Source organism: Podarcis filfolensis, assembly GCF_964270895.1.
Source record: "Podarcis filfolensis genome assembly, chromosome: 1".
Lineage (NCBI taxonomy): Eukaryota > Metazoa > Chordata > Lepidosauria > Squamata > Lacertidae > Podarcis > Podarcis filfolensis.
The window spans coordinates 34,139,267-34,154,218 of record NC_139604.1 but is presented as its reverse complement, the minus strand read 5'-3'; the positions used below and the strand labels follow the sequence as shown (position 1 = coordinate 34,154,218).

Here is a 14,952-nt window from a genome sequence, read left to right as displayed (position 1 = left end):
GAGGGTTCTCTGGCTGCAGATCAAGAGGGTTCTCCTGCCCAACAGGATTTTACCATTTTATGTCCAAATACTTGCATCTTAATTTGATTGTGAATCCCAACCTCTGGAGTTTGAATACTGGTATTGGAGCACCTGGCATTGGAGCTTTTCATGGATCCACATGGTAACTTACGTCCAGTTTTGTAAGAAGAAGCCTACAATCCTATGCACACTTACCTGGCTCTCCTGAATTGTGTTGTACAATGCTGTCAGCATATCTGGTCGCAGAATTTCATTACATCCATGTTGCAGGAACAACTTGGCACTAGCCTTATATTTTTTCTGTGCATGCAAAGAGCAACGAAGCACAAAAAGGACTTATGAAGACAAAGAACTACAAAAAAAGCTCTAGATCCCAGAAAAATGAGATTTAGGCCTTTGGGATACTTGTGTATTCTCAGAACTGCACCAATGCACAGCATTCACCAGGGGCAACAGAATCAAAAGACACAGAACTGAATTTTTAAAATAGAAAACGAGAGTATTACGGTGCCATCATTATGCAATAATCTGGTTTCCACGCCATTTTCCTTGTAGCACATTTTTGCCTTTGAGCTAAATGGCGCAGAGTTCATTTCTAGGTTATCTTTGCAACTCGACTGACATTTGGTGGAGTGATTTTGACAGTACATTGGTGCATAGTTTATGAGATCACAAAGTATGAATAGGCTCACTCAAAAAGCTGCTGTGCTGTTTTGGGTGGCAAAGTACAGATAGGCTCACTCAAAAAGCTGTTGCGCTGTTTTGAGTGGCAAAGTATAGATAGTTCCAGATACAAACAGAGGGGAAACCTTTGTCAATATCATAGGCAAAACCTATGACATCTTTGACTGCAGGCATTTCAGGCAGGTAAAGAAGTGGACATCCAAGAGTGACAATAGCCAGATTCTGGGTGTTCTGGCCAGCTCTGTCACAGTACCTGACTGCTTAGTTCGCCTCCCAATTTGGCCAGCAAGGTTCTAGGGTCATCCACCACAAGGGAATACTTATCCTTCTTCTTCTCATAATCAGATTTGTACAATTTCTGTTCACATCGAACAGTAGCAAAGTGAAAAAGTGGAGGCACAAAGATACATTGAGATCAATGCAAAAACCCTTCAGCTACCCATTAAACAAATCCACCCACTTAAAGAGTAACACCATAAAAAGGAGAACAGATATAGGCAATGGAAAACACAGACCTATAATAGCTTTTACAGAGCAATACTGTGCAAGTATTACTGAAAAGTAAAACTTGCTGGTGGATCTTACTCCTAAGTAATCATGTAAAGGGTTGCAGCCTTAAATGTACAACACTAAAAGCCCTTTAAATCCTGCACTGCCATCCTCCATTTAGTTCTAGTTCTAGTTCTAGTTCTAACTCTATGCATTTATCACTTGCATAAATTTAGTATAAAATATATGCACATGCTATACTATAGTTCTGCATATAGTCTAGATTGGGACCTAGCTACTATTTATCATTCTTTATGTCTAAAGTCAATGGGTAGAACAAACACCATTAGATGTACTGTTGGATAAGTGTTAAATGGTTCTTGTTCTTGTATTTGTATTAAAAAAAACAATAGAAAGAAAGAAAGAAAGAAAGAAAGAAAGAAAGAAAGAAAGAGTACTATGTGTAAAGACCACAATCTAGGTAAAAGGTTAGGGTTAGGTAAAGGACCCCTGGACAGTTAAGTCCAGCAAAGGTGACTATGGGGTTGTGGCGCTCATCTCACTTTCAGGCTGAGAGAGCCAGCGCTTTTCCACAGACAGCTTTCTGGGTCGTGTGGCCAGCATGACTAAACCACTTCTGGCACAACAGGACACCATGATGGAAACCAGAGGCTTTACTCAGAAATATATCCCATTTAATGGAATTTGCAGTCCTAGATTTTCTTTCTTATTTTGTCTAACAAATTTAAATGGAATTGCAATGCAGAAGCCTATAGTTCTACTTACCTCATTCACCAGCTGAGTAGCATACTTAAAATGCCTATTAATTGGACTGTCAGCAACATACTTGAACTTGGACTTTATCTTCTCAAATGACTCCTTGTATTTACACTAGAGGGACATAAAAGACATTTTTTTCTAAAAAACAACAACAACCAACTAATCACTGTATGGATGTGGTAAAAACACAAAAAGCATACATAAAAAAAATCAATCAGGTGTAAAGGCATGAAAGAAACATTGCAATTACTTCATGTAATTATCATGTCAGTAAGTGTGATATTTACTGATTTGTTGCTGTAACTGCATCTGTTTATCTGACAGGGCCAGTCTGTATGGCACTGCAAAACTGGAATATGATACAGTGTTCCAGAAACCTGCTAAAGCTCATTATGTTGATAATTACATAAATATTGCAATCCCATGCAGATTTGCTCAGAACTAATATTCAGTGGAGATCACTCCTAGGTAAGAGAGCATAGGATTGCAGCAGAGAACAGTTCAGACATAGTAGAGGATAGACTCAATTACCAGGGAAATGACACCATCCCTTATTTATAAAAGGATACGCTGATGTGTAAATAGCACCTCCAAAAATAGATGGCACAGTGGGTTTTTCACAGTGCTTTTTTTTGTTTTTAAAATGAGGTGCCAGCAATCATATCTTGTTATGCATATACTTTGTTTAAAGTAATGTGTGATCTTGCACTGTTGCCCTTTGTTTCCGTGGAGCCTCAGTAGATATTCCCAGATAGCTGGGCACTTTATATGTTATCATACCAATGATCTTTCGCCTCTGCAGTTATTGGGCAGTTCAGTCAAGCTGTGCATGCTTAGGTTGGCTGTGGAGAGTTAAAACTAATGACAAATCTTGTTTGTTCTGAGCAGAGAACTGCTTTATAACCATGGTCGACAAAAGAGGTTTAAAGACTGTCTCAAGGCAAATCTTAAAAAAATGTAGTATAAACACTGACAACTGGGAAACACTGGCCTGCGAGCGCTCCAGTTGGAGAACAGCCTTTACCAAATGTGTCGTGGGCTTTGAAGACACTTGAACTCAGGACGCAAGGGAGAAACGTGCTAAGAGGAAGGCACGCTTGGCAAATCCACAACGTGATAAACTCCCACCCGGGAACCAATGTTCCCACTGTGGAAGGACGTGTGGATCCAGAATTAGCCTCCACAGTCACTTACGGACTCATTGTTAAAACTGTGTTTATGAAAGACAATCTTATTCGGCTACGAGTGATCGCCAAAGAAAGAAGCAGAAACATTGTCTCAAACTTTTTGTCTGTATTTGCATGCATCCATCCCTACATGCAGTGCCTCACCTCAAATAAATATAAAATTGAGTATATGTGTGCAGAGCAAGTTGGGGAACAGACAGAGAGAAATTACCCTCTTTAAGATACCAGGCAATATAGAACCACACATACCGGACTGTACAACGTCTTATTCTTTTCTGCAAGAAGAAGATCAGGAGTATCCCATGCATAACAGCCAATGCCTCTGAGCCACGTTAAATCTTCCTTATATTTAAACTGTAAAAGCAAAATAACAAGAGCAAGGTTTACCACAACATGAGACAATTACAGGAGAGCACAATTTTTTTATATTTATATCTCAAAGCCAGTAGAAAAATCTCAGGCATGGGATTATGTGGATACTTGGGATCGTAATGATCTAAGTATACAAACTTGGAGGTAAGAACAATGGCTGTCACTAGAATAAAGTTCAAGGTAAATGTGCTTAAGGGTTGAGATGACAAAATGACAACTCCAATCCACATAGTCCTATTATGCTCAATGGGACTTTTCGCTGCTCTGAGGGAACAAGATGAAATCACAAGTATGTGCTGTTTCTATCTGGTTGCAAATGTGGGCATTTCTGTCAATAGAAATAGATTTGACTGAATTAACTTCCCTACAAATTAAATTGGGGGAGGGGGTGATAGTACAAATGGGCAGTGTTTATTGTTGTCGTTTCAACCCCCATGGCCATAGGTATCAATGGGTATTCTCAGCTAGATAAATGTAGGGCTAGATCAGTTTTTAAATATTTGCATTTAGCAGAGCAATGGCCTTTAATAGCTGTAACAACAACATAAAGACTCCCCCCCCCCAAAGAAAACCAAGAAAGACCATGCGGCTTTCATGCTTCCTTGCTTGTTTCTGCAGCAGCTGCTCACACCTCCCATTGAAAAAGAAAAGCTACCTCTAAGAGTTAGTGGCTGAATATGGACAAGGGAGGCAGCAGAACTTCTCTTTGTGCAAGTGAAATATGCCTTCTGCTTGAGCAAAGGGGCTCTTTAGATTCCCACCCAATCCTCCTTTCAACATATCTGCTGTTAAACAAGGAAAACTGAATTGCTGTTAGCTGCTCCTCATTATGTGGCTTAGATATTCTTGATAGAAGTGAAGTTTAAATTCAGAATTCAGTTTAACTATCCAGGAGAGCCCATCTCCAAAAGGGAGGCAGGGAAATGTCAGCTGAAGTAGAAAACTATTAATCATTTTTTTCAATGCATTTTGCTCCCCTCAAGTAACACGTTGCAGCCTATTGTTTTAGAAGGCTGTCAGCATGCAATACCCAAGTGTCGAAGTTGATCCACACTCACATCACTGACTGCATCGGTGACGGCACGGTGGTGGAAATGGTCTGGTCGATCTGGGATAGATCTCCAGATTCCTAATTGACTCATGTAGTTTTCTTTGTATTTCACCTACAAAAAAAAAAGCATTTAATTTTTAAAATAAGCAACACATTAATCGCCAAATATTACAGGGTTGACATCAGTGATGGTGCAATCCTATACATGCGTACTCAGAGAAGCAACTCCCATTGTGTTATTTATCTGTTAAACTTCTATCCTGCCCTTCTCCTGAAGGAGCTTCAAGGAGGCAATGGGACTTGCTTTCTAACATTCAGTGGAACTTGCTTCCCAGTAAGTGGATTTAGAATGTCCTGGCACAGCTACGCTACTTTATAGAGACAACAGAGCTTAGCGCATGTAGGAATTTCTGGCCAGTCCATGTAACACATGGGGAAACAGTCAGAAGAGGTGGAAGTAAGACAGAAGCTCAGGTGGAGAATGGGGCCAGAGAACAAAGTATAAGGGAAACAAATGCTATAAAACACAAAAAGAGGCAGGGTGGGCTAGAATTAGCTGAGGCTTTGTGTTAGGAGGACCAGGTGTCAAGTAGACTATAAGGCCTGATAGGACAGGGGTTGGACTTGAGGTCACCCCTGCTTTCTCTCTGAAAGGAATCACATAGGAAAAGGGGAGGTAAAGGGGAGTCTGAAGTAGTGGGGGGAGAGAATAACCAGTGCCCCATAGTATATATAAATAAGGTAAAAGGTAAGGGTAAAGGGACCCCTGACCATTAGGTCCAGTCGTGACCGACTCTGGGGTTGCGGTGCTCATCTCGCTTTATTGGCTGAGGGAGCCAGCATACAGCTTCTGGGTCACGTGGCTAGCATGACTAAGCCGCTTCTGGCAAACCAGAGCAGTGCACAGAAACGCTGTTTACCTTCCCGCCGGAGCGGTACCTATTTATCTACTTGCACTTTGATGTGCTTTCGAACTGCTAGGTTGGCAGGAGCAGGGACCGAGCAACGGGAGCTTACCCCATCGCGGGGATTCAAACCGCCGACCTTCCTATTGGCAAATCCTAGGCTCTGTGGTTTAACCCACAGCGCCACCCGTGTCCCCCTATAAATCTATTGTATTTTAGTTATCAAAAGCAGCATATTACTCAAGAATATGCATATATATATCCAATATACATACTTTGCTGATATCATCAGTGACCTTGCGGTGATACACAATATCCAAGGCATCTTTCACTGTGTGGTATTTACCCTTGGCTTTCTCAAATGTTTCTTTGTAGCGCAGCTGATAAAAACAAAACAAAACAAAACAAAAAAGTACGAAGGCATCAGTTTTAAAATGTAGCAAACCTTATTTTCACATTTTCCTCAGAGGTTGTAATAGACAGGTAGAAAAAGCAGACCATCAAGTCCGCTTTATGCATATTATAAACAGCCAAGCAATCCTAGCTTACTCCATGGTGCTCCTTGTAAATGTAAATCCTGCTCCCCATTTAAGTACAGCTTTCATTTATTTAACTTTCTATTATAACCAGAATTTTGCATATTCTCCTGTCTATTTCAAGACAAGAGTCCAGATTAAGAAACCATATTATCTAACTCCCCCCCCCCCAATTTCTTCATTCTTTCTCTGCTGCCAATACAATTATACTCAAAAGTATCCATGTGGACAGAAAGGGTTGCATCCAGCTGAAACATGCTCAGAGCAGACCCACTGAAACCAGCGAACATGACTAAAGTCCATTGGTTTTAGTGAGTCTACTCTGAGTATGCTTTAGCTGGATAAAACCCAAGAAGCCAGATTCAACTAACCTAGTGCAAGGACTTCCACCAGTTCAATGTGGCATTCCCCCTCCCCTTGCATGCCCCCCACCTTTCCTAAATCTGCCTTGGAACATCGAGAGAACCCACAGCCTAGCGCCCAGGAGGAGGAGAGGAGAGACTGAACAAATTAGTATGATGTTGATTTTTACCCCAACAATCTTGGGTCAAAACAGATTTATATAGATTTTTTATGTATTATTTGTTTTATGCTAGTATATAAGATTTCACAGGCAATGAGAAATAGTCTCCATATGAATGTCAGACCAAAGAAACTTGATCTTATGTGCAGTTGGCTCACTCCTTTGTGCCACTGCTTCTCAGGAAGAACTCCATCACAACTGTTATAGAACTATCAATAGTTGTCTAATGGCTCCTGACTCTTTTGATCCCTTTCCATATTTTAAAAAAAAATTGCACCAGGAGTATATAAGCCATACAGGGCTAGAGAATAACCCAAATAAGTAAATGATCTGGAAGAATTCTCACTGGTTTCAGGTTCAGTTCACAGACCTTGCCTGAACATTACTCTACATTCAGATTTAGACCACATTAAAAAAACCAAACCATCCCATTTTCATCAGATACTTACATCACTGGCATTCAGGTAGGCCTTCTTAGCTCTAATCAGGATTGGTGTGTCAGCGACAGTTACATACTTGTGCTTCAGCTTCTCATATTGGGATTTGTATTTATTCTAAATTAAGCAGGAGGAATGGAAGAAAAAATAAGTACACCAAGGTGCTCGTGCATTAACTGCATGCAACTGGGCACTTAAAAAGACACTCTGATGTATGAATTAACTAAAGTAAATTTATTCATCATGCCAACAATTTGTTTTTCCTTCCATTAAAGGCAGCTAGAGGCCTGCGGCTGGTATATTCACTGGCAAATTGCAAAGCACACCACCCTAATCTGCAGACAATCTCCCTGCCATTTCCATGTGTGCCCTTCCCTCCTCTGTGATGCTTGCCTAAATCAGCCTTCTCCAATGAGGTGCCATCCAGCTGTTTGGGGCTACAGCCCTCATCAGCCCCAGACAGCATGGTCAGCAGTCAAGGATGATGGGAACTGTAATCCAATCAGGCGCAGAGGAAGGGGGGGTGCTGTGGGGACAGTCCACCCCAAGTGTCACCATTGGGGGGGTGACAAAATGCCGGGCAGCACTCACTGCAGGGCCTACAGTGCGCCCAAGCCATGTGTCTCTCCTGGAGTGACATGGTGGCTTGAGCACCCACAGGCTCTGCGCTGCCCCAAATGGTTTGCCCATTGCCTCCCCCTCAGCTGTAGGGCAGCTGAGTGGGGTGAGTCAGGCAGACTCCTCAGAGGCCCCACGGAGCATCCTGCCCCAGCTGGCCCCGCCCCCGGGGGCAGGGCACACGCGCTGCCCCAAACGCCCAATCGGCTTGCTCCGCCGCTGAATCCAATTACATGTGCCAGATGACTTGCCCCAAACGCCACCCCCGGAAATGAGCAGTACAGAAGAAACCAATACCTAAACAGGCAAAAAGTAAACGAAAAAAACAAAGCTAGATTGTGGCTTAACACGTATGAACAGCATATTTGATAAAGATTCTGTAAAACAGTTTTGATACACTGCATTGAATGTGTTTGCCAAACTCATTGTCTAGTCTAGACTTTAATGGTCTGAAGTGTGCAGTCTGTTTGCCATAGTAATAAAAAGAAGAGAAGGAAAGGTGCTCACAGTCTTACCTCACTGACCAAGTCCTTCACATGCTTAGCAAGTTTCAAGGCCGGTGTCTGATCCCCAGCATGGTGATGGGGTCTTTCCTTGGTTGCAAGTTCGACATACAAGTACTGGAGAAAGAGAAGAACCATAAATTGTCAAATTATGCTCCACACACACAAGAGGCCTTGGATATAAGCGATTCAGTCCTTCGCTCACTGCTTTTTGCAAACTGAATCAGTATATTCCTGATTCAGTATATCCATTCTGACTGGCAGCACCTCTCTGAGGTCTCAAGAAGAAATCCTTTATTGCCCTGTTATCTTTAGACCATTTAATGAACGATGCTGACGAGACCTTCTGCACGCAAGGAACGTGCTCTATCACTGAGCCACAGCCCCTTCAACTTAATTTTTCACCCAATTAATTTTTATTGATTTTCAAAATTTTAACATCCAATTAATTCAAATTTAACATAAATTTTAAAAGTTGGTTTCCCAGCCCTTCACCCTTGATGCTTCTTCACCCACCCTCCTTGCTGCATTGTATAACAGTATTTTTATCTCTTTCCCAATTAAGACAAATAACATTCCTGGAGGTGGCAGACACCCTGAATAATCTACTAGGTAATGGGGACAATTACAAAGCACAGAAACAATCTAGGCTATGACAAAGGACAGGAAGTGATTTGTAATTGTATCCACACAGTTTCAAAGTACATATCGATGGGAGGAGGAAGAGTTCTGAATATATCCATTTTGATGTGCTGAACAGATTCAACAGTGGTAGTTGGTGCTGCAGTCACATGGCATAAGCTCCAATAAGAGATGATACAAAATCTGGCAAGTTCTTCATTCCTTATTGGAAATGAGGAACGGCCCTCCAGCTGTTTTGGGACTACAAAACGGCCCTCCAGCCTGTTTTGGGACTACAATTCCCATCATCCCTGACCACTGGTCCTGTTAGCTAGGGATGATGGGAGTTGTAGTCCCAAAACAGTTGGAGGGCCGAGTTTGGCCACCACTGCCTTATTACTTTGACAACATTAGAAGAAGATTGGAGAACTGTGCCAGAGTTATGTTTTGACGAGGTTTCAATAATATTACAGTTAGTGTTGGGTAGAAATTCAGTTCAGTTAGTATTTTTAAGTGAAATTAACTAAATCTCGCTTCCTCAAACGGTACACAAAGCCAAAGACAGCTATCCTTTTAAAGCAGCACTTCGTTGAATTTTGCAATGGAGTTTTCCTACCAAATAGTGGGCCGGTTCACACCCAGCACTAAACTAAACCATGGCTAAGCTCAACACACATAGGCATGCAGGTTCCCAGAGTGGAGATTGCAATTGCATCGCTCCTGTTCTGTTCCTGTGGCTGCCGTAAGCCAAGACATAGTTTGGCTCCGCAAGCTATTTAAACCCAGGCTCAACGTTGCAAAAACATATGTGTCAAGAGAAATGTGCGCTAAGATACTGACATATTCATGCAAAGGCAAATTGAGGTGGAAATGTGGAAAACTGGACTTAAGCTTGGCAATATGAGAAACAGACAGAAACCAAAGCTGACAGATTCGTCCATCCACCCCTAAGTGCAATGGAGGTTTATGCACATATTGATTACCTATCAATATTTACTAATTTGGGTGGAAACATTTGTTAAGGATATGGTGCTATCACAAAGACAGCTTGTATAATGAATGGGCAAGTGCAGATTGCTTTGTATCAGACGCCCCAGAAAATATCTAGAAAGAGTTCTGCATTATTGAATGAGAATTCCACATGTACTATCCAGCTTCATTTCTGTTCAGTAATGGTTCTTACCTTACTCTGTAGTTTTTGCCCTCTTTTGGCCCTGTTGAAATCTGGTGTATCAAGGATAGATGTGTACTTGGTCTTTTGCTCCTTGCCTGCAGCTCTATACACAAGCTAGAAAGAGAAACAACAATGCACTTTCGTCTTCCATAGCCAACCTTTACAGCACAAGTATATTAGAAAACAAAGAGAGTTAATAAGCTGACAGTGAGCAGAATGAAGTCTGATATGGTTGACTGACAGACTCTGTCCTTACCGCTAACTGAACTGGCATAAGCTTATCACACCCCATTGCCATTTTTACTGAAAGCAGATTATTGAAATTGCTGGATCTAACATAGCCACATCCATTACTTTCTGTGGTTCAAACTCTGAGTGAATCCGAGTTGAATATCACCCAATGTGATTAGAAGACTTGACCCTCCACAAGTGCTTTATGACAGCTATTTGAAAAGTCTACAAATCGCTGCATACAAGATATTGTTTTGATAGCTTGGTGTTCTTGTGCGGGTTCCCCACAGGCATCTAGCTGGCCACTGTGAGAACAGGATGCTGGACTTGATGGGCCATTGGCCTGATCCAGCAAGTTCTTCTTATGTTCTTACATTATGAACTTGGAGCTCCCTTGACATCACTGCTGCTTCTCACTGCCCTATTCCCATCCCAGCAAGTGGCAGCGCTGCTAGTGGGTGCCTGCAGCTCTGCACACACACCCTCCACCTCTCACAGCTCAGTCAGTAAAGCATGAGACTCTTACTCTCAAGGTTGTGGGTTCAAGCCCCATGTTGAGCCAAAGATTCCTGCATTGTAGGTGCACTAGATGGTCCTTGTGGTTCCTTCCAACTTTGCAGTTCGACTGCAAATCATAATCCTATTATTCTATATGCTGCTGCTGGCTGCAAAACTAGTTCAGCCAAAATATTCTGCATAGCATGAACCTTAACCGTGGTCTCTTGCTAAAGAACAAAGAACTTCTCTTCATCTGCAAGTCTACTTTAGAGCAGCTGCCGTAGAAGCACACTTAAAACGATCCAAGCATCCCTTTAAATTCACTTTAAAATATTTCAGTGCAGGACGATTAAAGAACATCAAACTTACATCACTCAAATGGGTCTTCAGCTCCTGAACGGTCCTGTACACAGGAGTGTCCAGAACCACACGATATTTATCTTGTGACTTCTTTGCAGCTTCAGTGTAGACGTAATTAGACTGAAAAAGAAATGTGCTTGTGTCAAAAGAACATGCAGTCTCCATCAGACAAGCAACAAAACTTTGAATCCTAACAAAGATGATTAATGAAGTCACAGCCCCTTGCTATAACTCCACAAGAATCTCTGGAATGTACAGGTTAACAGTACAACGTAAAACATCACTTTAGTTGCTTTGTAAGTGGGACATAATGTAACATCCATTCAAACACATTAGGGTGGCCTCTGTAGAAAACATTAGAGCCAAGTCACTAAGCATAGAGCAACAACATCTTAAAATCTGCACCCATACATCCAGTAGCGAACCTTGGGGCCTCAAATTTCAGTGGGATGCCAAAATTCCACATGCCCCTACTTCTTACCTTCCATTCTACATAATAGCTGTGGCACCCCATGCAACCATAATCTGCCTCTGATACATCTGCTTCTCTATAGCTGTAAACAGGAAGGAAGTGGGGGAGGTGTGCTGTGGAAGAGATACTAATCAGCACACACATTTGAAACTGTAGCTCATGATTTGGCGCACACAGTGGTTCTGTTAGTCCAGTTGTACCAGCAGAAACCAACACAGGAATGGGCGCAAGTCACATGTAGTTTGCAGGTGTTAAGTTCACTGATTGCACATGCTTGCTACTTGCAAAGGACAATGTCCATGTTCAGACATCATGGCAAGCCTGCTTACTATGCACAACCCAAATCAAGCCACCTTTGCTCTTGCTAGCTTGTGCCAGGAGATAACAAACCATAATTCCAGAGATCATTGTTTTGTTTTGTTCCAATAAAGCACAATCAGTAAGCCAAGAACAAGCCTTGGCTAGAGCTCATGGTTTCTTGGGAGCAAAACCCCAATTTGGATGTAACAGGAAGCCAGGAATTGTGGAGCAAAGCACACCAAAGTGGGACTGATTTTGCTCATGCACAGTGTTTATGTCTTGCCGTGTTGTGTGAACAGAGTCAGTGATAGGGTGGCACTTTTAACTACTAATGAACATTATGACAAAGGACTGCTGTGGGATAAAGAGACCCAACACATCTAACCAAGCATAGGGCCTCACTTCCAAGAACAATGTCCACAGCATATCTAATGACCGCACATAAACCTTGGTATGGCATTGCCTAGTCTGATCTCATGTCCAGCATAGTACAGTTCACAGTTTATAGTGGGAAAGAACCTCACTTTTAAATATAAAAAGGTATAACTTAAATCAAGTCAAACCAACCAAACAGACAACAAAAAGAAACACTTGAAAATGGCAGTGTTTCACCTCTTGATTATTTGTCAGCAAAAAATTAAGGAGTCGTCCAACAGAGATAGTCATGGAAAAAGAAACATACCCAGAGCTTGCGCAAATGTCGAGCACGGACCATATCAGGGGTATCATAGAGGAAGCAGCCCAGGCCTCTCAGCCACTGCAGATCAGTTTTATATTTCACCTGCCAAACAATGATAAGTTTGTAATACCATATCTATTACATAAATAAACCATCATATTATGTGTTATAATCATAGTGTTTTGAATAATTATGCAATAACTAAATAGTTTTAAAAGATGGCAAAGAAAAGATGATAAAGAGTATAGAATGAGTGCATGAGACACACAGAGAGAGAGGGAGGGGGGAGAGAAACTAAATAAGAGTAGGAATTGAGCCACTAATGCTACTAAGTCCAAAAGCTTACATCACTTGTAATCTCTCCAACGTAACGGTTATGTATTGTCTCCGGAGTATATGGCAAGGAAATCATGTGCCCCTGCATCTTGAAGAAGTCAGTCTTGTAGATCAGCTGAGATACAAAAACAAAGGGGGTGGGTGGAGAATTAGGGTGATTTTTTTCCCCATCGCATCAGACATTACTGGAATTTGTCTATTTATTTATTTTTAAATGTATAAGAGAGGCATACATCACTGATGGATTCCTGGTTCGTTTTCACTTGGCGAATTTCAGGCGTGTCGGGCGTGGTATGAATCTTATCCTTGTTTTTGTGATATACTTCCCTATAGAGCCTCTGTAACAAAAGAGAAGGAGTTCTTGCACATGGTACTGAAACCAATAAAACAAAAGACACCCTGATCTAGAATTCCATGGCCTGCCTACCACTGCTGGGAATCCTGCAGGCAGTACTTCTGCCCATTCAGTTGGCAGAACATGCTGCTCTGCACCATCATAGTGAGGCTGGCATCAGTCCATGAATGGAGGCCGGCAGATCTGAGTAGAGGGCTATCTCAGCCCAGTCCAATCCCCCAGTGCAAAAGAGGTTTGAACTGCAACAGCAATTTCTTGGGAGTAAGCCCCATTAAACTCAGTAGGACTTACTTCTGAGCAGACATGTGATTGTGCTGCAACGTCTACCTTCGACAGCGAACATTTGTTTTCTTTCTTGCAAAACAACTTCCTATTTCTTTTGCTGATTCAAGTAAGTATGCTCCTTTAATTTGCACTCTGGAGCAAATTGGTTAAGTTTTTGCCTGGTTATGGGATCTTCTCTGTTCACATTGCTTGGCCAGTTTGGCCAGGCTCTAAGATTTCAATGAGAGTGACTAGAAATGGACACTGACCACCTGTAACAAGGCAGGAGCCTGGAAATACTGACCTCAGAAGGGAGAATACATCTACCATAAGTCTGTATCTCCTTCCACCCAGACCCAGGTAGTGAATCAGGAAAGTTGTAGCAGCCCATGAAGAAGAAACCAAAGAGTGCTTCACACTTGATCTCATGGGATCAGTGTAAGTGTGCCCCTTTCATTACATACCCCAATAACAAACATTTATAATAAGGGGAGAGTCATCATTCAAACTATATTTACATTTAAGTCATTAACTATAAAAAAATTATATGCTTATGAAGACATTTTACAGAACATGGGGTCCTGGGTGTCTGACCAAATCATACCATGGTTTTATAATGAGTTACATAAGATTCCAACAGTGAACTTATTTTTTAATTTTTGCCTCATCAAGTACCATATAAATGCCAGTTTTCTTAAATACTATTCACATTACCTCATTGAGAATTTTGTTGACTTTCCTTATGTTTACAAATGGAACAGCTTTGGGTCCAAAATTGTAACCTTTATCCTTGATGTGTTCATAGACTTCCTTGTATTTCAGCTGAAATCATACAAAAAAAATCAGAAAGGTATGTATTTTAGACACAATAGCTGTTTATAATAGAACCTAAAAATGAAGTCATACCATTTAGTAGAACATGAATATATACATACATCCATGCTAACTTTTAAGGTATCTAGGATTGTAGTTAAGCCCTCTTGCCCATTTCCTGATACCTCCCCATTCCCTTTCCTTGCCTTATTAATACCCCCAAGATCCTATGGTTTTGTTGCATTTTCCCATTTCTATAAAATAATATAAAATTTATATGGTCATGTTTTCAATAAGTATAATATTGCAACCACAATTTTTGTAACTGAACACGTATCTATTTATTCATGCAACTATATTTATTTGGAATAGTAGTATGAGTTAATAAATAATCCACCACTCACATAACTGCCAAGGTATTGGGCATGTTTAGCATGCTTGAAACCAGGGGTATCTGGTGGGAGTTTGTATCCCGTGGGAAGTGCATGCCAGCCAGCTTTTCGGTAGAGACCCTGCCAAAGAAACGAAAAGAAAATTAATGACAATATTTAAATACTGATTTTGCAATGAAGTGCAACACTATGAATACATTCCCTCACAATTAGGTATTGAGCATTCATTCTCATTTGCTTGGGGGTGGTTATATGATATTGTGTCAAGCAGTGGCTATCCCATACTTCCTGTTGCTTTCCTTTCCACAAAAAGTCTAGGGTTGTTGTTGTTGTTTTAATGGATTTGTTGCA

The 14,952-nt window shown here is 41.3% G+C and overlaps 1 protein-coding gene across 50 annotated transcripts in view; it reads right to left on the bottom strand.

The window, feature by feature from the left end:
- NEB (nebulin) overlaps positions 1–14,952 on the bottom strand; it is a 160,132-nt gene that overhangs the window by 47,479 nt on the left and 97,701 nt on the right. For 37 of the 50 annotated variants that reach the window (XM_083577808.1, XM_083577846.1, XM_083577797.1 and 34 more), the window contains exons 110-123: positions 14,614–14,721; positions 14,111–14,218; positions 13,011–13,115; positions 12,788–12,892; positions 12,445–12,543; positions 11,000–11,110; positions 9,911–10,015; positions 8,119–8,223; positions 6,998–7,102; positions 5,765–5,869; positions 4,592–4,696; positions 3,411–3,515; positions 1,981–2,085; positions 959–1,063 (exon numbers count right to left, since the gene is read on the bottom strand). In XM_083577808.1, the coding sequence (XP_083433934.1) occupies positions 959–1,063; positions 1,981–2,085; positions 3,411–3,515; positions 4,592–4,696; positions 5,765–5,869; positions 6,998–7,102; positions 8,119–8,223; positions 9,911–10,015; positions 11,000–11,110; positions 12,445–12,543; positions 12,788–12,892; positions 13,011–13,115; positions 14,111–14,218; positions 14,614–14,721 (1,476 nt within the window). Of the gene's footprint in view, positions 1–216; positions 322–958; positions 1,064–1,980; positions 2,086–3,410; positions 3,516–4,591; positions 4,697–5,764; positions 5,870–6,997; positions 7,103–8,118; positions 8,224–9,910; positions 10,016–10,999; positions 11,111–12,444; positions 12,544–12,787; positions 12,893–13,010; positions 13,116–14,110; positions 14,219–14,613; positions 14,722–14,952 lie in introns of all 50 variants that reach the window. The other 13 variants (XM_083577799.1, XM_083577819.1, XM_083577837.1 and 10 more) reach the window with 1 other exon arrangement.